This window comes from Thunnus albacares, chromosome 2 (assembly GCF_914725855.1).
Source record: "Thunnus albacares chromosome 2, fThuAlb1.1, whole genome shotgun sequence".
Taxonomy (NCBI): domain Eukaryota; kingdom Metazoa; phylum Chordata; class Actinopteri; order Scombriformes; family Scombridae; genus Thunnus; species Thunnus albacares.
The window spans coordinates 21,315,999-21,340,496 of record NC_058107.1 but is presented as its reverse complement, the minus strand read 5'-3'; the positions used below and the strand labels follow the sequence as shown (position 1 = coordinate 21,340,496).

The window sequence follows — 24,498 nt, the reverse complement described above, 5'->3', positions numbered from 1 at the left end:
AACCATTATAATCCCAATGTGGCCATAATATATACAGTATATCCCTTACAAGTACAGTATATGTAAACTTTTCACTGCAGTAAGTGCTGAAACCCTGAACTGACCGGAAACAGGTGCGTAATGTAGTACACTAAGATAATATACTTCAGCCCCTGACAGCCACTTTCCCCAGCCAAAGGTACGTTTACACGTCTTGTACTTCTTGTTTATGAGCATCTATGTCCTGTGGGAGTGTCTATGTATAGTCCAGTTGTCCTGAATATGAGTAGCATCCTCTGAAACCCGGTACGTTCTTGCTACGTTTCTGCACAAATGTCCCAGGGATTAACTGATTAAAAACAAAGATAGCTTTTTCAAGTATTCAAATGCATCTCCGTCGCTGACTTGACAATGATGTACTTCTAAGAAAATGCTACACGTGTTCCCCTTATAGATCAATGAGGCCAGAGAACAAGGGGGCATTAGAAGGTAAGCAAGGGGCAAAAGGATGAAGTGAAGGGATGAAGTTAAGTGGATCTTACTTTGCCTCCAGAGCCAGAGCAATAATGGCAGCAGCCATGGGAGCCGAGGCTGATGTCCCCGTGTGACTGTCTGTACACCGATGTCTTAGGTCTGTTGTGATCTGCGGATAGAGGAGAGAAGGGTAATACAAGACAGTAAATAGAAAGTAGAGGAAAGGGAGATGAGGGGATGAAAAGTAAAAAAAAAAAGGCATGAAAAGGGAAGAGGTGAGGGGAGAGGAAGAGAGTAGTGACAGTGACAGTGATGGCAGGCGGAGAGGGAGAAAGAAAAACAGACAGACACGGAGACAGAGATTGAAGTCATGAGGATCAGGAGGATTTAATACACCTGAAAGTCACATTCCAGCTTTGATACACTGCCTCACTACAGATAAAACACACACAGACACTCACACTCAAGTACACAAATCACCAGTTTCCCAAAGAACTCAAGGAAACGATTCAGTGCCCAAGGAGAAACAAAGGACAAAGAGTAAGAAGTAGTAAAACGTGTTGTTAAAGCGCTGTGTGTTCGCTTTAATTGTACGGACTTTAGTCAGACAGCTTGACAGTCAGTCAGCCAAGAAAAGTTTGGCCAACTTCCAGTCTGAGCCCTCATCAAAGGACTGTTGCTGGACCAAAAAGTTTGAGGGATTATCTGAAACACACACACTGAATGTGAAATGCTTTGGTAAAGAGTGAAAGTGGTCCAGTAGCATAAGAGTAGACAGGACATTATGTGCTCAAGAAGATTTGACTGACATTCAGATATATGAGGTTCTACTCTAAGAGTACAAAGCCAGAGGGAAACTGTAAAGATTGTGTGTGTGTGTGTGTGTGTGTGTGTGTGTGTGTGTGTGTGTGTGTGTGTGTGTGTGTGTGTGTGTTTCTGCACACATGTGTGTGTCCATCTGTAGCATCAGTACGAGGAATGTAGCAAGACGCCGCCAGACAAGTTAGCTCACAGTGGCCAACTGTCACCGTCCATCCCAGTGGATCATGGGAGGGATTTGGTCGATTTGGGTCAAACCAGGTCGCTCCACTGGACCCACAAACACACGCAAGGCCAAGTTAACGCCAAGTTGTACCATTCTGTGCCCTTAAATGATCTAATGTAACGTGCAAATTTTTCTGAGTCAATTTTTTTGAGCTCACGTTTCAAGGGGAAAAACTTAAATCTTGTCCAAATTTTAATTAAGCACAAAACACCACAGATAAAGTTTGGACATTAGTGAGGAAGACGGTAAAATTAGGCCATGAGTGCCCCTGTCAAGAATTACTATGTGTGTACATGTTCAGTAGAGGTTGTCATAAATCAACCACACACACACACACACACACACACTCACTCCCATTCTTACAATCTTTCGGTCGTAGTTCTCCCCGCTGCTGTAGGTGGTGGTCAGCGTGGACGAGCATTCCTCCAAGTACCAAGGTTTGCGTCCACTCTCGGCCGTGCTGGAGATGGAGATGGTGTAGATGGAGTTGGTGTAGCCGTCACAGGAGCAGTGGTCTCTGCTGCGACCGCCGTTGCCTGAAGCCCACACGAAGATGGAGCCACGTCCTTTCCTCCCCTGACAGGAAAAGATGCAGAGAGGATCCAGTAAGAGGGTGCAGATTTGTTTTAGCGCTCAGAGCTCACTTACTGCTCATCGGACTTTGTTTTGGCACACTTTTAACTGTTTGTCAGAAGGGGGGAGTGACAGGTTATGTGTTCAGGGTTCAGACATCACTATATATAAAACATGAAAAGATCAATACTGGCAACAGCGAAAGTGCCGGAAAAGATCAGTAAGCAGAAAGGCAGTTTAAGTCCTCGGCAGTCCTATGAGTGTCTGGCAACAGATCTGATGAGATCTGATCTAAGCTCAGTAACCATAATGTTTCCCTTTGAAAAGTTGGCATTGCCGGATGCCATGTTGTGTTAGTGAGTTTTTTTCCATGTCGGACTGAGGTGAATTCCTGTCTCTCCTCACATCAGTGACATTGCAGCAGAGGAGACTAATTCATTTACTGACTGGCATCAGGCTTAATCTGTTACTGGAACTAACTGAATACTGTCACATTTATTAGTAATAAGTCAGCTACAGGACATTAGTTAGAAAGATGCATGTTTTTCTGAATAGTTCATTTCATTGCATAACATCTGGAACTTGACTTTGGCTTTATTTTTTTTTTCAATGGGAGGAAGGAGGAAGATTGCTCGTATATGCTACTGACAAATGAGTTGAAAATGATAAAATCATTTCTCTGTATGTTTTTTTAGTCCTGTTTATCTTGGAACATTCTGCCTACAGGAAGTCAGGTTGATGGAGCCGTATCAACTTTTAAATCTCTCTTGAAACGTACTGTTACCATAAAGTCATTTTCTCATCTTTGACCCCTATTTATTTTTATTTATGTTGTGCTGTTGTTGCAGTCTATCTGCCTAGTCTGTTTTATTTCTTTCATTTTTTCCAATTTGTTATATGCTTATGGTTGATACCTTGTGTTTACTCTTTTTATTTTGTCTGATTATTTTTGTTTATCGCTTCTGCACATCCAGTTTTCTCAATTTTTCTCAAAGTTTAAGTTAGACTTGATCATGTACAATTTTGAAAGGAAGCAAAGCAGTAGAGCTACAAATACTGTATGAGAAGTTTGCATAAAGAGTTTGTCTTACAGATCATATAAATAAACTAAGCATTTTAACAGAAAGTAAGACTGCATTTTAACAACGATTTTATGTGCATGTTTTGCATTTTATCAAGTTTTGGCTGAACACTGCACACATATGGACATTTGTTATAACTGAGGCCCATTACATGTGCAGCCAGGCAGATGTTTAATATTCAAATCTAGGTTTCCAGAGGAGGTTACACAGCACATAAAAAAATGTATCCCTGATGTATTCAGAGGATCTTGCTAATTGAGAGGCCAGAGCCAGCTCAGAGCGAGTGCACTTAATCGACCCAAAGTGTGAATAAAGACACCGATTCATTTACTAGAACAGTATTCAGTTTCAGTTATTTTTCAATTTAAACCATCTCCGGCCAAATGCCTTTCACTATTTCAATTAGACATTGTACTTCCTGAATTGGCTGAGTTGAAAATGATCTAAACGCAGGCCCAAAGGGAGTCACAGCGCTGGTGATGACCGCCCGAGTTATGAAGGCAAAGTTCAGCCAGGAGTCAGCGAAAAAGACATTTGACGAACTGACTGACACAGCAATTCACACTGTTTGTCAAGATACACACTCAAAAAACACTCATCCACACGCTTTGAAACACACACACACACACACACACAATGATATGAGGATAAAAGGTGGAATGGAGTTCTTCAAAAGGGGGCTTCTGTCAGGCAGCGATAAGCAAGTGGAGCCCTCTGAGTGAGAGGGGGATCAGACAAGAGCAAATGCTGACAGATGAGAGTGATGGAGAGCGCTTTGAAGAGCAGTTAGCAAAAGAAAGGAGGGGACAAAGAATGAGAGGGAGAGGTAAGAGTCAGTAGAGAGGATGAGGAGGGGGATAGAGCATGAACGAGAGAGGTGAAACTGATGGACGGCCGTCATCAGCAAGACATCGGAAAAAAAGGATGAATGTTTTGTTGTTCAAACAAATACTCAAATCAAAAGGACAGAACTCTCCATGCACAGCCAGTATTTTCAGACAGGTGCCGGTCGGTCAAAATTAACCATCGCACACTGTAATGACTTTAATGTGACTTTATTAAGAGCGAACAACGCGTTTCGCCTGTAGCTTCTTCAGGTTCACTCAGTACAACTGCTGAGTACTCACAGGTGTGATAAATACATCTGAGTCACATGACTGATTATCACAGTCTCAAATCAATTTGTCAAATGTCAGAAAATGAATTAAAAGTGATTTATCCAGGAAAATCTCCAAATATTTACATATTTCAGCTTCTCAAATGTGAGCATTTGCTGCTTTTTCTGTTTTAGATCAGTGTAAATTTGGCTTTTAGGCTGTTGTTTTATCAAAACAAGCAATTTTCAGCAGTCTTCTTGCGTTCTGGGAAAAAGTGATGGGCATGCATGACTATTTTCAAACAGTTCATTGACTAACCGATTCATCAATTAGTAAAAGACAAAATCAAACAATTGATGATTAGTTATAGTCCTAAAATGCCCTAAAAACATGAAAAAAAAACATGAAAACACATAAACAGAGTTGGCCTCATTTTCAACAGTCATTAGAGAGAAAAAATGTTTAAAAAAAAAACATACAGTAGAGGCACACAATTCCTCACGTCCTTTCATATAACAAAAAAAGCCAGAAAAGAGAAAAGTCTAAGAAAAAAAGCACGTCAAAGAGAAGATATACACAGCAGCAGTGGCCAGACTGCAACCCTCAGCTGTCAGTGCTATCTCTAACACCCCAGCTTTCTGTGATAAACTGTCTCTCCAGAGTGTCACATAGGTACATGCCGCACTCACAAGCATGCCATCTCCACTCAGCTTCACACACACACACACACACACACACACACACACAACTCGTACCAGTTGGACAGATATCTCCATCACCTCTGTCATCTTAAAAGGCCAGCCTGTCAGGAGCGACTGGGACTCTCTTCTACTCACACTGCCAACCTGTTCGTCCTTTTCTTTTCTCTGTCTCTGTCTCTTTGTGTTTCTCTTTCTCGTAACATGCCACAGGCCCTCAGTCTCTCCGTCCACCTGGATCTCTGTCTCACCTCCTCAAAGGTGCACATCTACTTACCAAATGGCAGCAGGCCAGTTGTAGCAAACTTTGTGAATGTGTGAGATGTGACCAATAAATGACTTCACCCCTGTTAACCTCTGTTAAAGCTTTTTCACTCTACTCAACCAAACAACACAGCGCCAGCTTGTCATTATGCAAAATAAGCTATGAATATGTAAATTAATATATGCTAATATAGCAGAGCTTTTCTCTAATGTCCGGAGGAGCTTCACAGGTAGAGATAGTCAGAAAGGAGTTTGGGATATGAGTATATGAGCCTCACACACACACACACACAGATGCATGTGTTTCACAGGTAGAGATAGCCAGAAAGGAGTTTGGGATATGAGTATATGAGCCTCACACACACACACACACAGATGCATGTGTTTCACAGGTAGAGATAGCCAGAAAGGACTTTGGGATACGAGTACATGAGCATGAAACAAACACATCTGCTTGGAGTGTGTGTGTTCATATCTTTTCTCACCGTATGAATACCAATGTCAAAGTCCTGGCTGAGCAATGAAGCACACGTTTATTTTCACACGTTTCTGGATATAAATGTGTTTGCGTGCATGTGCCCACCGTGCGGATGCCATTCTCGAAGGCCTGCCTGGCCAGAGACGCTGGTCCATCCACAGTCTTTCCGTCGTCATCAGGTCCCCAGCTGGCGCTGTAGATGTCGATGTGCTGTGGCTGGAGGCTCAGAGATTTGGCCTCCACCATGTCTGTTACATCTCCGTCCAGCATGCGCACGCCTGATACACAAAGAACATAGAAATAACATATGCACAAAGCAAAGTTTGATCTGTCTCCAATGTGTTTCCACAGAACTGGAAGAAAAAGTTTCACAGGCAGCCAATCTCCATAATGTCCTGCGATAATTACCATAATTAATTAAACACAGTCAGCCTAATCAAGTAATTAATTAGGCTAATCAATAAATTAATTCATATTTCCATGTTGGTATGCTTGTCCCACTAACACATGATTTATCAATACAGTCACTGTATCTATAACCATGACAAGTTATACTCATTTAAAATTCTTTGTTCCTCTTCAATGTAAAGCATCCATCACATATTGCTTTCATCAGAATGTAAGTACACAGAGGCAGTCGTACATCACTGTGACGATATAAGGACACGATCAATCACTGAACACCAATTTTTAGTTAAATCAGGTTTGCGGAATAACTGGAATAATTGATGAAATGTACTAAATATACAGTGTGCTGAATATCTGTGATGAATTTACTGTGTGAACTAGACAGATTTCAATATAGCATTAAAGCCGGGAGCAGAAAAATAAATGTTCAGTAACGGTTGCCGTCAGCATCCTTTCACATGTCATACATTAGTAGGTTAATTACACTAAACATAAGCCACGACATACATCTGCTGAATAAACAGAGATGTGTCAAAAGCTGTTCAGGAACCAGACAGATATGACTAATCATCACTCACCTCCTATTCTGGCATTATAGGCAATTCCCACAATGCAGTGGGAGTTGTTTGCGGCTGCAGCAACTTCACCCGCACACCGTGTCCCGTGTCTGAGGAGAGAGCAGGAATGAACAGCTTATTACACAAATCTAAACACACACACACACACAGAGATGATATCAAGGTTAACACGGGCAAATGTATACATGAGCAGGAGAGCACACACAAACTACCAGATAAACATGCAGCTTTTGAGGTAGAAAACAAGGACATTTACACGTAAACACACATTTTGACATATAAATGTGTACATTCCTCTTGAAGCAACGCTAAACAAAATGGTTTAAGGGTAATAAGTGTTACAAATGCAGCAGACACTGCAAATATTTCAACAATTTCTGTTTTTTTTTCCCCTCGTAGGCCTAACAGACTACAGAATAAGATGTAAATCTGTCCAGACAAATATGTTTGAAGAACCTCAGTGAGGATGTAAAAACACAAATGTAACAGTTTGATTGATCTTTTTTGGACGTTTTCTGGACGTGCTCTGAGCGGAGCGTACAAGCGCTGTTCTCCCCAAGCACAGACACAGACATAAACACAATGATAGCTGAAATAATGTCCAAGATTAGCAATACATTACACTACTCATATGACTAACAGCTTCTCACACACACACACACACACACACACACACACACACACACACACACCAGGGTAACATTCCACCAGTAACTGCAGTGGTGACAATCGGCTCGGGTCAGCGACCAGCGTAAACAAACATAAGTGTGTTTGCGTCCGCCGCCTCCTCAAAAACATCACTTTCTAGATCGGCACAAACACACTCACACACACGCGCACCTCCTGCAGAGAACATCTGCATCACAACACCCCCCGGAAACAGCTCTGACCGCTGCCATGGAAACCCAGCATCTAGCTATCGAAACCCCCGGGGAAGCCACTGTGAAGTTTCAAAGTCCAAGGAAGCACTCAGACAGAGGAAAATCCTTTTCACCGTAACCTGATTATTTCAGGTTAACATTTAGATAATATCATGGTCAAAGGCTTAAAAACTTATTGAGGCATTCCAGTAATGTACTGCAACATCCCTGAGTGGCAGCTTCAAAACTACATGAAAAAAACTCATGAGCAGAAATCCCTGATATAACTTCTTTACCCTCAATCTCTCCCAGAATTTCATGCTATACAGTTGCATCTGGATTTCCACAAACTATAAAAAGTTGAAGTCAAAACAGTGTAAAGGAATTACTGTAATTTTAGGAAATACGCTTATCCGCTTTCTTGCAGAAAGTTAGACTGAAGCATCTTTATTTCTGTGTGGTAAATATGAAGCTAGACCTAGCCTAGCAGCCAGTTAGCTTAGCTTAGCATAAAGACTGGAAACAGGGGGAAACTGCTTAGCCTGGCTCTGCCCAAAGGTAACAAACATTTTTGGCCCAGAGCAGTGATTGCGCTCAGGCAAATAGTCCGGACCAAACCAGATATGTGTGAGCTTTAAAGGTGCAGGTGAGTCGATTTTGTTACCTTTGGACGGACTCCGGCTAGCTGTTTCCAGTCTAAGCTAACAAGCCACTTTCAGTAGCCTAGCTTTATATTTACCGTACAGACATGAGAGAGATGTCAATCTTCTCATCTCACTCGACAAGAAAGAATATTTCCCAAAACACCCAAAACCCTATTCCTTTACATCAACAACACTTCTGTTCACGACATCTAACTTTAAAAGGATTTTAACCTTCTTCACTTCACAAATCTCACAGTTCAGCTGCTATTAACAGTTTTACAAAACCTATTTCTATAATACATAGTACAGTATACACTGAAAATACATTTATAATGAGAAATTTCTTTTTGAATCATATCCATTTCAGACAGTGATATTTATATTATGTGTAGTAGAGTATAGATGTGAAAACATTCGTTTTATTCTCCGTCCAGCTGAAATGACCCCCAGGTTTACAGAAAAGTTAACACAAGTGAAACAGTGGGTTGAAGTATAACATATTAAATGTCTGCAAATCAGTGATGGGCCCCTTTATCACAGTTAATGAGCCAAACCTCTGGCTCCCTCTTTCAAAACGCTTCAACAGTCCTCACTCAGGTCACTTCACTCCACTAATCCATAAAATCGTCTGTCTGGCTGTCTTTCCAGTCTTTGTGTTTGCCTGTATTTTCCATTTTCTACACATCTGTGTCACAGTCACTCTGGGATCTCTCTGTGTTTCAACCAGAACCATATAACATTTTGTGCAATGGATAATAGTGAAAACACTCGCACACAGTACTTATTCAAATTTACCTTTTAACTTTCTAAAGGTTTCAAAAGGATACAGCCTCTAAAACTCACATTTAACTCTTTGTGGTACATATCTGAGGGCGTAAAAGCACAGGTGTGTGTGTTTTGTCCCTGCGTCAACAAGCAAAGTAAACATCTTATATTTGCTGGCTCTTTGTGAATCAGGATAACTATCATTTCTTTTTTTTTTTAAATTCCAATTTCAGTTAAACTTTACGCAGTTTTCAATGTGTATGTCTGGTTTTTTGGGGAAAAAAAGAAAGATATTTAATGATTAATTAATTGATTAAACTAAATGGCGGGCCAGTGGCGTATATTCATTGCTGCCAAGATACATTCCGAGACCAATATTAAAAATAACGATTACATTCTTTCGAAGTCAATGACGGATAAGAGAAGCTTTGTCTAGTTTTCCCTAGTTTCTTAAGGGAAAACACACACATGCACACACACACACACACACACACATACACACAAACACATATATAGGTAAATACAAGAGAAGACATTTGATTGAACACCCACAGACTCATCATATCCATGAAGACTGAGTTATTAACACACTGATCACAAAACCCTGCAGTCTAAAGCTTTGCAATGAACCAAACGCACACGTCAAGCTTTGATTTTTAGTGGACTAGTTTCAACTATCAGGTAGAGAAAGAAAGAAGCTCAGAAACACAAACACATAAAGTTCTGTAACTACTTTTTATCTGTTTAACAAAAGGATATCTGACGCAGAAAAGACTGGATTTTCCGCAATTATATTTGTCGTGTTTAAAATCTGTGGTACGTAGGATGGATGTTCTGTAATGGGCGATATTTAAAAGTTTGCAGGCACAAGGAACATCACTGAAAATGCAGCACAGTAGGTGCTGGTGCATCCAAACGCGTTATTTCAGAGAGCTGTATGCAGTAATCACGTACTTGCTTTTTTCCCTCCTGCCTACATTCAAAGCGCAGCTGTTGGCGCCGCTTGTTACACATAGACAGCAACAGATAAAAATCCACCAGCATTAAGTCATTCTTGTTGCTATACAACACAAAGTTTGACAACAACCCGCAGTTTGCCAGATGTAGCTAAAGTTAGCGTTCTTTTCTCAGAAATTCAACAAACTGTGTGCTTGCTTCCAGGCGTGATGATGACCAGTTTTTACTTGCCACCTCACACAGACCTCTCACATCTATTCAGCTCTCATGAGGGACGTGAGCGTCATGTTCTGATTTAACTGATCCTAAAGAATAGTATGAAAGGTAAAAGAGGAAAAAAACAAATGTCTGTCAACACGCACACACACACACACAACATCGCAGTCGACTATGAATTCAGCTTTAAAAGGAACCCAGCTCATTAAGCTGCATCTGTAGGCCTCATGTCTCTTTAAGACAATGCATTACCAGCAGGGACTGAGCCGCTGCCAAGGCACTTGGGCTGCTGCAGCCAAACACACATACACACACCAAAAAAAAAAAAAAAAAAAAATCACTCACTAGGCCAAACTGGCACAAGACAAGTGCCTGGACAAGCTTTTTTCCCCCTGACACACATACACACACCAATTCCTCCAAACAGAAAAAAAAAACGCAACCTCCCCACAAATGTCACAATCAAACACACTAATGTTACTCATCACACCCACAACAAAGTCAGGAGCCAGCAAATACAAACACACTGAGGTTTCTGGCAAAAATCAATCCCCCAAAAAAACACAAAACACACAAAAGCATTTTGATTACTATAACACCAAAACACTAAAGCCACTTGCTAATCTTTACCTGAGCCCTGTTGTGACCTTTAAAGTTACATTTCTTTCCCTCGTTAGATCCGGGATGCAACATTTTTCTAATTTCTTACTTGTTCTCATTGGTTGCGTCATATCGCGGCATGGGATCCATGTCGTTGCCATTGACATCAAAGCTGGCTTGAGAGTCCTGGAAGAGACACAGTTGTAATAACCATCAGGGGGCAGAGAAAACATCCAACAGGTTAATTCATAAAAAAGTGTGTCTGACACCAACACAACTGTGTGTGTGTGTGTGTTATAGACCTGTGTAACGCCAAAAAGCTTCTCTAACCCAATCAAACAGTTCACATTAGCATCACTCACAACAGTTTTGTAAATCGAATGCAATCAGAGCTAACTCAATCTGCGGTGCCGCTCGCCCTTCGGCATAAACAAATCCGGGCATTAAGAGTAGCTAATAACAGCAGCGCAGGCTCTGTCAAACAGGGTGTGAATCATTTTATCTGCACAGCTGATTGATGGCCTTACCTGCCGCCTCGGGCTAAGAAGTTGCTCTAACTATCTGGCCTTGGTTTGAGGGACACATACCTCAGCATGCACATACAGTATGTAACTACAGACAGATAACACTAGAATACTTGCACAGCTTTGAGGAAGCTTCCCTTCAAAATGTAATCTGTGACACATGATTATCTGATCCAAGCTACAATCCAATCTAGTGGATTATTTGAATTCTGTAACATGAATTTCTTGCTTTCTTCAACTTAGTTACATGATAAAAAGTACAATTAAAATGTTAGTGTCATTCATATCATCATCATAATCACCTTTGGTTTAAACATATATTCTAGTGTGTCCATAATCTCATAATCTAAGTGTCTTTTTTCCACAAGAAGACCTTCACTGTTTGTATATTTGTAATCAGACACTCACTTACTCCTGCAGTTTACATACAAGTTCCTATAATGCCCCAAGACACACATTCACACACACACACACCGCTACCGCTCATAGCCGCCCTACACGCGCATACATACACACTCACGTAGTTCTGATAGAGGTCTGGGTGGTTCCTCTCGATGCCGTCATCTAATATGGTCACCACCACGTCTTTACCCGTGTAGCCTCTCTTCCACGCCCCCATGATGTTCATGTCTGACTGGCAGTTATGGACGTCGTCGTTACAGTGCTGGAGAGACGGTAACCGGAGTTGAGAGGAGGAGGAACATGAAAAAACAAAGACAGAAGAGAGGAGGGCAAGAGATAAAATACGTAATAAGAGTCTGTTGATGCACAATTTAGAATTTATGAGCGTGCCCACAGACTGAATTTTTACCGCTTAACTTACAACAGTCACATAGACGCCAGTTCAAACAAGTTAAAGTGAAGTCTCAAGTATTTGAAAAAATCTGAGTGAAATCTCAGCCTGTTTAAACAGAAAAAAAATCCTTCAACCTTACAACAGTTTCTCTTATTTTACTATTAAAATATAGAGTCCATGTTGAATTGATAAAATTATTAATTAATTAATTAAACAGTTGAACTACACAGCAGCACAAAAAAATGCAAAAAAAACACAATGAAAGCTCTTTTTTACATTGGAAAATGCAAATTAATTAACATGTCGTCAGTGTCTCCGAGATCAGTAAAATAGTTTTTGTTTTTTGAACTTCTGAGCTTCATCTCCTCTGATTTATAAGCTGTGAAGTGCTAACTCTTCCTCAGCTGGCTCCCCACCAGTCACAACACATGTAAACTTTTCTGACATTAATGCAGGTGTTGTGCTTCAGCTGATCTATTGTTCTGTGTTATCAAATATCTATATAATGTAACATGATTAAGTATGATTTAGGCAATCCATTATCATTTACTGCAAATGTTTTTCAAAGGCACTGCCTCTGCCACAAGCTGTTGTTTGTTTGCGTGTCAAAGTGACATTCAGATACATAATTGAATGTAATGGATTTTTCATAGGTTCTTTACTACAGACAACTTCTCAAAAGTCAGTAAAATCAAAGTCTTGCTTCGGTGTTATTGCTTATAAAATATAATCCGCAGATGGACAAACTGTCAGAAATGTGAGATGTTTCAACAGCATGCCAGGTGACTTTTTTTTTTTTTTAGAAATTACTGGAGGAAGCTGAAAACATGCACGCGGAGTTCACAGAGTTCTGTCCTCAAGCTAGAAAAATATGTTTAAAACCACTGGTCAAAGTATTAGGAATTATCTATACTGAGTTAACAATTGACAGAGCTGAGGACACTCAACCACACACAAATACATCAATAAAAGAGCAATGATCTGAGGGTGTATGCAAACATTTGTGATAAGCCGGCAAATCTCTGCTGTATGAATTTGAAAGTACTGTGTGTGTGTGCGCGCGTGGACGAGCGCGTGCGCGAGCTGCCGATCTCCAAGAAACAATTTCGAAATGCAGGAGCGTGGAGACACGTATATTCCTAGCTGTGTGGACATTCCTGTGCTGAATGCTTATGAATAAACACAGACCCTTACCTTGACCCTAAACTGTCTCTTTTCAAATTGAGGAAAAGCAAAAATTTCATAAGTGCGGATCTTCTATTATTTCATTCAGTAAAACACACAAACACACAAATCCCTCAGCTCCACTGACCCTGCAGTAATGAGGACTGTGCCATGACCTCAGGTGACCTTTGACCCACAAACTGGATAAATGTGGGCAAAGAAAAGCACGCAACCCTGTGAGAAGAACAGTCGAGTACGGCGTAGATTGTATCAGTCTTTATTTGTTTCAGAGCTTCTTGTTTTGGTCCTGTAAACACTCTCTCTGGTATGAGTATACAGTGTACTCACAATGTACCACATACTGCTCCACTTGGCGTCGTTATAGAATATGTTGTTCTGGGCCGGGCTGCTGTGGGCGGGGCTTGATAGAGAAATGGGCGGGGCTTGCTTGTAATCCCTCTTGATCCTCCTCTTCACCACCTGCTGCTGTATCCACTCCACCTGAAACACACAAACACAGACAGGAGATAGCAGAAGTAGTAGTAGTAGTAGGTGTAGTAGCAGAATTACTTCACAGATAGTACAATCAGTCATCAGGTGATGATGTCTTCAAGGATAAAAAAGTCTGAAGGAAAATGTGAGGTGGCTGGAAAACCTGAGATCTTATTAAATAGCGGACGCTGCATCATCAATAAAAAAAAGTGAAAATATAGTGGCTATATGTCTTCTCCTCTGCTTGATGAGTTCACACAAGAAAAATATACACAGACCATCTCCAGTCAATAGATCTAGCCAGTATACTATCACGCCCAACCAAACAAAGACAGAAAAAAACATTAGAAAGTAGCAGAAGAGAATAGAATATTTGTTATGAGTGAGCCATGCATCAAAATGACTTTTTTTTTTTAACTGTAGGAGGGAACAAAGCTCAAGAAAAATGTGTTTTTCTACTTGCAAAGGTGAAAATACATATTTTTTTAAACCAGGTGACAGTGCTCAGCTGAATTATCTGCACTTTTTATGTGTGGCCTCCCCGTTTAAATGTTAAGGTGAACAAATTAAGACTAAACAGAAAATGCCACTGAGAAAGTACATCAAGAAGCATGTCCAGAATCTTCTTATACTCCTTTAAAATGGTCTCTTTTTAGCCATCTTTCTATGCAGTTTTGCTGTGGACAAAAAGTTTTTCTCTCCATCAGTTCCTCTGCAAAATGGACAGACTAAGACACACACACTCACATATGCACCGAAGACATAAATGTCTCACAGGTAACATCAATCTCTCAAATGTTATGGGCTCGCTTCAAGGCGCAAGGCATTCCTTGGCAGGAATCTCGCTTCACTTTCAGACGGAATTTTCCGATTTCAAAATCAGCATTGTTGGATCCGAACAAGGCGGCTGGACACCACTTGCTTGGCCCTGTTCACCTCTTTTTTAAAACCCTAAAATCTTGTGTTTAGTCTAGCTGAAGTCCTGCAGACTTCAACGGTCTAAAAAGACTCCATCAGAAGTTTACATGCACCAGCAACGATGGCTACACAACAACTGAAACATTAGCAGGCATAAGACTAGCACAGTACTTAGAGGGAGTGTGTGTAACGCTGTGTAAGAGCAGCCTGAGATGTAAATATTTCTGGAGTTAATGATTTAGACACTCTTTAGACTGAAGTGTACATTGACATTCATATAAACCCTCCAGGATCACAAGATGTTCAGAGGAAATAGATGAAATCTTGTGAATCTATACCTTTTTTTTCCCCCCATTTTCCAAGTCCACACTCAGTTCTCACTCAGACGGAAATGATCGCCACACCATCTACTGTGAAGTAAAATTGTCGAGCTATACGCATGACGTACAGACAAAGAAACTCCACTCATAACTGATAATCAATACAATAATTTTCACACTGCAAAAATCATTATTGTTTTGTTGCTCAGTTTGCCAGATCTAGAAGTCTGAGGCTTTAGTGAACAATGTCCGACTTCAAAGACGAGGCATTTCTCCACATCAATACGGCTCCAGCAGACAGAAAGAGAAGACGAGAGGAGGAGAAAAAAAAAAAAAAAAAAAAAAAAGTAGAAGAAAATAGCTGACATAATGACTGCAGAGTGATTATCTGGTCTCATGCACTGAAACAATCTGCCAGGCTCTCTGGAGAGTTGGAGAACGAGGCAACGAGACAAGATAAGACGAGAGAAGGAGAGGCGATAAAGAGCTGAAGAGAACGAGTCCCAGGAGAGTCAATAAAAAAAGACCAAGCTTAGAAGGGGAGGGAAGTGAAAACAAATAGCAAGAGAGGCCGAAAGACAGCAAGTGAAGGGAGGATAATTGATTTTATAAATAACATTGATTTAATAACTCAAGTATGTAGCTCTTTATAGATCATGGAGGGAGAGAAAAACAAAACAAAACAAAACAAAAAAAAACGATTCTGTAGATGACGTAATTTAATAGTTGAAGTGTGTAGACCTTCTTTATAAAAGAGTGGGGAAAGGAGGACAAAGAAATGGCAAACTGGGAGAGACAGAGAGCAAAATACCAAGTGACATATTTAGTTTTAGCCTCATGCTCTTCCGTCTGCCGAGGTCTCAGCTCATTTCACGTCAAGTTCTGTCAGGACCATCAGCTTCAAAGTAACCGTTTACACACGCCATTAGCCTCAAAACAACAGTGTCATCAGGACTTGCGCGCCTGTGTGTGTGTGCAAGGGTCTGCGCAAAACCACTGATGCTTCATTACAATTTGCATACATTAGCATAGCATCAACCGCAATCTTTGATCAGCAGAGTCACTCTTAACTGCTGTTGTCCTTAACTTGGTAATTCCAGGGAGGGAGGTCTGACGATGAACGCGTCACTGCCTCTCATTCTCGCCACCGATCCTCTCTGACTGACGATACAGGGCAAAGACTTAACAGATGGCAAAAAAAAAAAAAAAATTTTGGTTGGACCTGTGGTTTCATGCATCTGCTGACAAAGCGTCCACCTCGCTTAAGTGTCTTTGAGCGACCTGGTGCTGCTCTGTAGCTGACGATGACCTCCGACCCGTCTGAGGAGGCGGTAAGTGATACGATTTAGGATCAGTGGAGAACCATGTGTTATTGTTACCACATACAGTATAACTTCTTATCTTACAGTACCCATATCTCAGTTCCGCACTGCGGAAAAAAGAAAGGCCAGGAAGTACTTCTAATGCATGTTAAAATCGGTTTTAAGAATAACAGTAGGACACTGAAGTGTTCATCTACCTCATGCAGCTTACCCAGATGATACTGATTTGCTGTGTCTGACCACAGCTAAGCTTTCCTCAACTTAAAGTAACACTTTTCGAAGAATGAACTGAAAAATGACTCTCCTTTCAAGTTCATCTGATTATTTTCAACTGTCTCCGGGGTTAAAAAGTATTCAAAATGTCATTCGGGAAAAAAAAGGAGAATATAGATAAAATGCATCTCCCGTTGATCGCCGGTGTCCTCGTCACATTTTCATACTTCTCATTCTCACAACTGCACATTTTCTATTTAGAAAGCAGTTGGGGAGAAAGCCGAATGAAAATTATTCGAGCAAACTGTGACAGCAATGTTAATAAGAGCAGGAAGGCGGAGGAACGGTAAATACGTCCAGCTGTTTCAGTGGGAATGTGGGGGTTGTTGACATTAATATCATGATATCTAAACAACTCTGCTGGTGTTTATATATATAAACAACTCAGCTCTTACTCCCAGAAGGACTGATAATTCATTTTTATTGATTTTTGTAGCCACACAGATCTTTTTCAAAAAAGGAGACGTATCATTGCACTGTATGATACAGATACATAAGGAGGCGTATATTGAGTGCATATATATCGGCATTTAACAGTTTGAAAACAATTTCTTTTTGCATTTAAAGTGTTCTAATTTGTACTGCTGCTTACACTGGTGACTTCTTCACTTGAGAAACTTTTGTCCACTTGCAGCGAGACCCCAAGCCAGTTTTTCTAAAACTATCAAGGGCAATGGCATCCTTTGTTGTCCTTTTGTTGCTAAAAATCACTCCCTGATTAACAGCCTGCAGTTATCCACATCAATTGTGTCACGTTTGCCAATCCCTATCCAAACAAAGACAATATTGCCCTCTATTATTGCCTCGAAAACTTGCCCATGTATCACTGCCTTTGTTTCACTGCCAGTTCGCTGGCAGGCTGCGAGGCATGACGATTGGATCTGCTCCATTCTTTTTACTCCTGCTTGGTGGAGCAGAGGAATGATCTGCTCGCACCTGTACCTCGCCGTCGCTCTCCTTTTCCACTTTCTCCCGCTCCTGACTCCCTCTCCTCTATCTCACTCTCCCCCCACCCCCCCATTTTTCTCATCTTTCCCCTCATCTCTCGCTGTCTCTCTCTTTTGCTGCAGATGCCCATTTCTCTCCGAGATTGCCTGCCTTTCTTTCTCATTCCCACTCCAACCACTTCCTCCCTCTCTCTCTCTCTCTCTCTCTCCCTCCCTCCCTCTCCTTCTCTCCCTCTCTCTCTCTCTCTCTCTCTCTCTCTCATTCGCTCCCTGTGTAAGGGCTTGCAGGTGGCTCTTGCTGGCTGGGTCAGTAACCAGGGGAAACTGGGGAAGAGTTCACTTCAATAGAACAAATGGGAACAAATTGATCCACTTTCACTGCTGTTTTTGTGACACTGTTTTAGTCGCAGGCAAAAATAATTGAAAGTTGGGGAGTTTTTTTAAAAAGGTCAAAGGCTAGTGTAGCAGAACTGCCATAACAACACCCATAACAACCTTTGGACTGACACAGGAAGGCGGCTATTCTGCTCTGATTCAGAGCCTCGGCCTGAACGCAGCACACGGTTTGAGCCCCGTGGTGCTGTACTGGCCAGCTGTAGGTGCTCGTCTCCGGGCATCAACTCTTAAACGGTTCATCTGTTAAACAAATTCAAGGCAAACATATGCAGGAGTTTACTGCTGAATGTCAGACAAGCATCCAAAGCTTTATGGAAATCTGTACCTGGGACTGTGTGGATCCTCATAATACCTGCACATATGCAAATGACTCCTAAGGTCCTGAAGGCTACACAAGCTCCGTCTGTGTTGTCTACTTGATGCTATGAGTGTCCTTGGTTTCAACACATGTTCATGAATACAGTGAGTTCTAAAAGCGATTAAAATAATTCGATGAGACATAGATTTCAAGTGTTTAATCATTTGGATTTGAGCTCCTTAAGATCACATTCAAGTAGTTTTACTATGCGGGGAAATATTTTCCTCATGTGGTATGACTGAAATTTCGTTTTGTCGTCACAGCCATTCCGCATTTCAGTGTATCCCTGCGAGGATTCAGCTGCGGACCACACCTGGCTCTCAGTTTTCCTGCACATGTCTGGATAAATGACTTCAAGTAAACAAGAGTCTCACTAAGTGAAACTGTCTGGAAACACCATGCTCCCGCAACGGAACGCCATGGACCGTTTTTTTCCTCTCTTCTAATCTACTGCACAGACTTCAAAAAGACATTACAAAAAGAAGAAACAGCCACTGCAGTATTCAAATTGTTGTTTACAGGAAACTAGAAGTTGCTGGAAATACATTTCAAACAAAGCAGACTAAGTATAGTTGAACTCATTTCACACCAAAAACTAATAACAGTGCAGAGCTACGACGAAAAAGTCTGCGGCCGGCCAAACTCTCTTGGAACTCCCAGTATGAATGAGTCATGGGCGTACGTCAGCAGAGCAGTGCAAGGTGCAAGCTGAGTGCTGCTGGAGGCATAAAGAGAAGATCTCCTCACTAACAGGTTTATATACGCTGATTTAAGTGACACCACCGCATATTTTATCACTTTTTCCTCTCTCAAATCAATTGAGAATCCCCGTCATGTGATGTGATAAACACAGGGACAGCTGAACATTTACTGTATAGTAACATTTAAAGCTTCAACGATTAGTCGCTAAAAAGTTCATTGCCAACTATTCTGAATCAAACAACGACTGTTTTGAGTCATCTTCTTATAAGAAAGATGCCAAAACTCTCAGGTTCCAGATTCCTAAATATGAATATGTTCTGGTTTATTCAGTCCTCTATGATAAATAAATGTCTTTGAGTTGTTGACTGTTGGTCGGGACAAAATAACATTTGAGGACGTCATCTTGAGCCTGGGACATCTTTCACCTTTTACTGACATTTATAGAACGACTAATCAGTTAAATCGAGAAAATAATCGACAGATTAGAACGTAAAGAGTATAAAAGGATCTATAGTTCTTTCTTGATGGAATGTGAAGATGGTTCACAGCTTTAAACATGAAACAATAAAACTTTAATTATTTTGAGACTGCAGACCTTCACCATCTGTTCAGTGGTTTAAGAAATAATGATAAACATCTATAATAAACCCAAAATGGGCTGAAAATCTTTGAGGAAGTTAAAAAAAAGGAAAAGTTAGAGACGTGCAGCTATCAAGGTAAAGACGCATACTCTCTCCAGTGTCCTTGGCAGAGTCCTTCACCGGCTTGGAAAAATAAAGTGGTCTTTGACCTGAGAGGCAAGTGACACTGCAGTTAGGCGGATGCCATAAAGTGGTAATCTGTGCTGTGCTGCATCACCATGGTAACATGCGTGCCAATGAGTACTGTGGATGGCAGGGTGCGCCTTTCATGGCACCGCTACACCCATCTGACTCACTCACACACAAACACACACGGCTGTCATTATTACAAAACCTGATTGCAAAACATCATTAGCTGTATGCCAAATTGCGCTGGTGCCAAACTGGCCGTCATGTTGATCCCAAACCCACAGACAGGTCCACAGATTACGCTGAAAGCATAACGAGTTGGAGGAAAACACTGACAGCTCCATTCCTCTCCACTCCACTTCTCCTTTATTTGGCTTCTCTAATCCATCTTTCCCCTCTTCCCTCCTCTCTTCAGCTCCTCTTCACTCTCCTTCTGTTGTAATTGCTCTTTTCCCCCCCCTTTTTTCTCTCCTTTAACCTCTCCTCTCTGATCTAGTCTTCTAAAATCTCAGTCTCTCAGCCAGCTGGCATCAGGACACAAACCCTCCTCAACCATGGCACAGTGTCAGGCCCGAGAGAGCAAGAGAACCAAAGACGGAGGGGAGGGAAACGAGTATGTTGAAAGCCATAGTGAGAAAAGAGGTAGGAGAGGGGAGACCAAGGAGGAGAAAAGAAAAGGGATGACAGGTAAGGACAGCAGGTGGACAAAACAAGCTGAGTGGACTAAAAAGAAAGTACAGGAGGGGAAGAAAACTGAAAAGAAACATGGTGATAGACAACAAAGAGATAAGTAGATAACAGAAGATGACAGGCACTGTCTTTTCTTCCTGTTTTGCTCGCTGTTTCTGTTTTCTTCTTCCTATTTCATACTCTTTTTTTCAGCATGCATGTGCATCCACAGATACAAACAAACTTGAATCCACTGTTTAAAACACACACAACCACTTCTGCTGGATGAAATCCCCAAATCTCCAAATAGTCAATATTTTTAAAAACGGATAAAAACTGGATATAAGTTTCACCCCATCAAAATCAATTCTATGTTTCAGATATAAATATGAAAAAATAAAAATAGGCTCATGAGCTGTCTTGTCCTTTGAAACCCATTTGAAGCTAGTCCCTACACATACACATTATGCACACAACGCAGTTTAAAAAAGGTCAAAAACTAGCTACGCCACATGTTCATCACGTTTTAGCTGGTGTATATGTCAATGAAGTTTGTACCAGTCTCTCTGTTTAATCAATCAGTCATGTCCATACAGTAAGCATTGTCAAAATAAACCCATTCACCAGTCAGAGTGATGTGGGGTTCAGGCTTCATCAATAATGCAGCCAGGGTTTGATGACCTGGTGCAGTGATGAGGAGCACTGATAAGACAAGAGGAACAGTTTACTTCAGCTCTAACTCTTGTTTCAAGGGTCATTTCTCTCAAATCAAAAAAAACAAAACATGTTCTAATTACATATGTTAATTAAGACGCATTGAAAGCCAGTGTTTTATGCTTAAGTTGACAGTAGTATAATGTAGAGATGATGTCAAATTGCATTAAATAAATACAAATATATCATAAAGCCTTGATTTGTGGCCGTGGTATAACATGGTGAATGACCGCTGGGGCAGAAACCTAGCCTTGTACCTGCCGTATAGAAAGTTTGTTGCCATGGTAACAGACAGAGACTTTCAGTAAACTCAGGTTTCTGTGACAGACCTTTTTTCTGTCAAGCACATACTAAGAATAGAAGAGCCAGGATTTCCCTGAATTTTGCTTTGACAAATCTGGTGAAGCGGCTAATTCTTCTTTCTGGGACACCACCACGACCACCGGGTGGCATTCAGTACCTCACACCTCTCTGACCCAGTGAAAGCAGTCAGACCTACTTTGTTAACTTATTCAAGGTGTCTAGACTTTTCTGTACCCTGGAGGCTGAATGATGGGTAATAAAAAAAGAGGAAAAAAAACTGTTAAAATAACTTTATATTTTGATAATTCTGCTTTCAATTACACTCTTTGGTTAATGGCATATTTGTGGCAAATTAAAGGGTAATTTCTAGAACTTTATATCAAAAATAAACATGCAATTATTAAACACACATTGAAGAAATTGGCAAACAGTCTAAGGAAAGTGATGCCTGTGTGAGAGCCTGCCAAAAACACAGAATTTGGCAATATGTCTATAATTACCTCCAGTACGAGTACATGTTTGTCCTTGTTAATAGTAGTTTGACAAAATAATCTTAACTCAAGGTCCGCTTACTTGTCTTTTCTGCTTTTTTAACCATACTACAGCAGATGGAGTTTGCTCAGTTGTCATCAAGTATGAAACTGTGGTCATGTGATTACAAGGAATATGGAAGTCCCGTACTTATGGTAGCATGATGACATCTGAGCTATCCCCATGAAAAGTGAGCAAATGTTCTCCACTGATGAAGACCAGGAGATGCTTATGAAAGCACGGCAAAAGTTAGTCAGCGGACCTTACCGTACTGCATTCACTGAACGCACAAGAAACACATCATCTGTAAACTATTTTTATTCTAAATCTATAATTAACATTACAACAGTCTTACCTTGGGCTCCATGGAGATGAAACTATGGCGACCACGGCTGGACAAAGTCGACCTTTTGATGGTCCGACTATGGAAGAAATGATAATGGTCTTTCAGATCCCCAATCTGCAAAGCACAGCAACACAATTAATAACCACTCTGACATTGATATTCTTGTAGAGATGTTTGCATTCCACAGTTGATATCAGACACACATCATACATATACGACATTACAGTTTATCACATTAATGAACTGGGTCGACTCCTGTTGTGACTGACAATTTAAGTACTTGAAGAGACGTTCCTTCTCTTAAAGTAGTAAAGTGACACATTTTCTGTTATTATAGTCATGTTTATGGGTTTTTTTCCCAATGTATTGTATATAAAGTTTTGTTGAGCTCTTAAAATCTGTCAGAGAAAAAGACAAAAGGACACGGATTAAAAGGTGAAGCTAAAAGTCAAACAAACACAGACAAAGACACACAAAACGACACAAAAGGGAGGCTGAAAATGTACAGACACACACACACAGACAAAGACTTTGAGTGACAGAGAGACGCTAAGGACAGAGGATCCGCAGACAGGCATTGATAGTCAGAAGGCAAGCTGCTGGACGGTGATTAGTTTTAATAATTGATAAAGACCATACAATCCCTCAGATGATCAAACTGTCATGGCTGCCAAGGGTCCTGTGGCGCGTCACTGATCCACGGCTCAGCTTCGCCGCCACAGAGCCCATTAGATCAGCTTTCAGCTCAATGCTCGCACATATTCTCCAACTTACAGACTGATAAAATGAGAAACAACAAAGTGCCAGTAGGCCTGAGCTACTGTAGATCACTTTCCAGCAAAAACACTTAACATCAGATAAACATGCAGCACACATCAGAGGACCTGGGTGATCAAATTATAAAGCATTCTGCATACTAACGAAATGTGCTTCCACAATAGGCGGCTACCACTTTGGATGTTTCTCATAGTGTAAACAGGTCTCAACATATCGAGCTGCCACTGTCTATTTAATCTACCCAACATCTGCACTGCCATTAGCAGGCCACCCTTCCCTCTAGGAGTGTCTGCAAATTAGGAGCTGCTGGAAAAGCTTTACACACACAGTGTTAGCAAAAACCTAAAACTCAGTCTTTGTTTTTCAAAAATGACTCATTTGTTTCAGTCACCATGTGTCATTATCCTCACAACTCTTATCATGGTGTCAAATTCTCTTCAGGTTCTAATGAGTCTTATCTTTTCAACCTTTTTTCACCCTAAACTCTAGTCTACATACATGGCTTCAGTTGTTACTGTTTCAGTTATGATTGCATATGATCAGATAGACACGCAGGGGTTGTAGAGTCATCTAATCTTTCACGCTGATGCAATAATCAGCGAAGTGAGTCCTTACTTCAGTATAACCTCTGGTTACTTGGAATCATGTCGTAACAAATTTGTGAAGTGAAACCACTTGCACATCAGTGATTCATGAGTTCCTGCATCACTGACATTTTTTATTTTTTTTCATCGGATGATCCATGTCTCTTGATATAGAATCCCAAAAGGGTTTGCAAAAGATGATAAGATTTTTCCAACAGAAATGATGTTTCATAGCTGAGTCTGACTCCTGAACTACAAGTTCAAGTTTTGCCTGAGGCAGTGCGGTTCAGACAAAACATTTGCCTCAGTTGGCCCTAAAATTAAAATAATCAACTCTGTCTCAGGTTTAATCAGCAAAACAAACAAGTATATAAAAATGACAAAAAAGTGATCAGTATGCATGATGTATTTATGGAAAGGTAGATAAATATTGACACATAACAACACCCTGTTGGCCTGATGCCTTCAAGAACTGATGTAGCATCAGTGCAACCTGCATAAATAATCTGATATCTTGTCCATCTCTTCTCCACCTCAGGCTACAGATCATCAGCCTCCCTCTCAAGAGCTTCAAGTCCTTCTCTCAGCTCTTCAAAACAACAGTTTGAACAGATATCCTGGTCTGGGGCCTTGTCAGCTGATTTAGACTCAATTTGGGCCAGTGTCTTAGTCTGGGAAGGGGGCTCCATGGTTAAGAGGATTACCCAGAATTCCCTAACGAGGTGCTCTCTCACTCCATGCCAACTCTTTTCATCCATCCGTCCATCTATCGTCCCTTCTTTCACTCCCTCCTCCCTCCATCTCCCAGTGTGCGGTTATCTTTGTCTCTTCTCCTCTTTCCACCCCTGTCAAGAAGACTATATTGTCCTTCTGT

At 41.0% G+C, this 24,498-nt stretch overlaps 1 protein-coding gene across 5 annotated transcripts in view; it reads right to left on the bottom strand.

Annotated features, from left to right (window-relative positions):
* The window catches only part of pcsk5b (proprotein convertase subtilisin/kexin type 5b), a 79,871-nt gene that overhangs the window by 52,631 nt on the left and 2,742 nt on the right, over positions 1 to 24,498 (bottom strand). For 4 of the 5 annotated variants that reach the window (XM_044372782.1, XM_044372791.1, XM_044372815.1 and 1 more), the window contains exons 2-9: positions 22,273 to 22,377; positions 13,551 to 13,703; positions 11,763 to 11,906; positions 10,828 to 10,904; positions 6,677 to 6,765; positions 5,796 to 5,968; positions 1,862 to 2,074; positions 522 to 622 (exon numbers count right to left, since the gene is read on the bottom strand). In XM_044372782.1, coding sequence (XP_044228717.1) covers positions 522 to 622; positions 1,862 to 2,074; positions 5,796 to 5,968; positions 6,677 to 6,765; positions 10,828 to 10,904; positions 11,763 to 11,906; positions 13,551 to 13,703; positions 22,273 to 22,377 — 1,055 coding nt within the window. Of the gene's footprint in view, positions 1 to 521; positions 623 to 1,861; positions 2,075 to 5,795; positions 5,969 to 6,676; positions 6,766 to 8,200; positions 8,307 to 10,827; positions 10,905 to 11,762; positions 11,907 to 13,550; positions 13,704 to 22,272; positions 22,378 to 24,498 lie in introns of those variants that run through there. The other variant, XM_044372798.1, reaches the window with a different exon arrangement.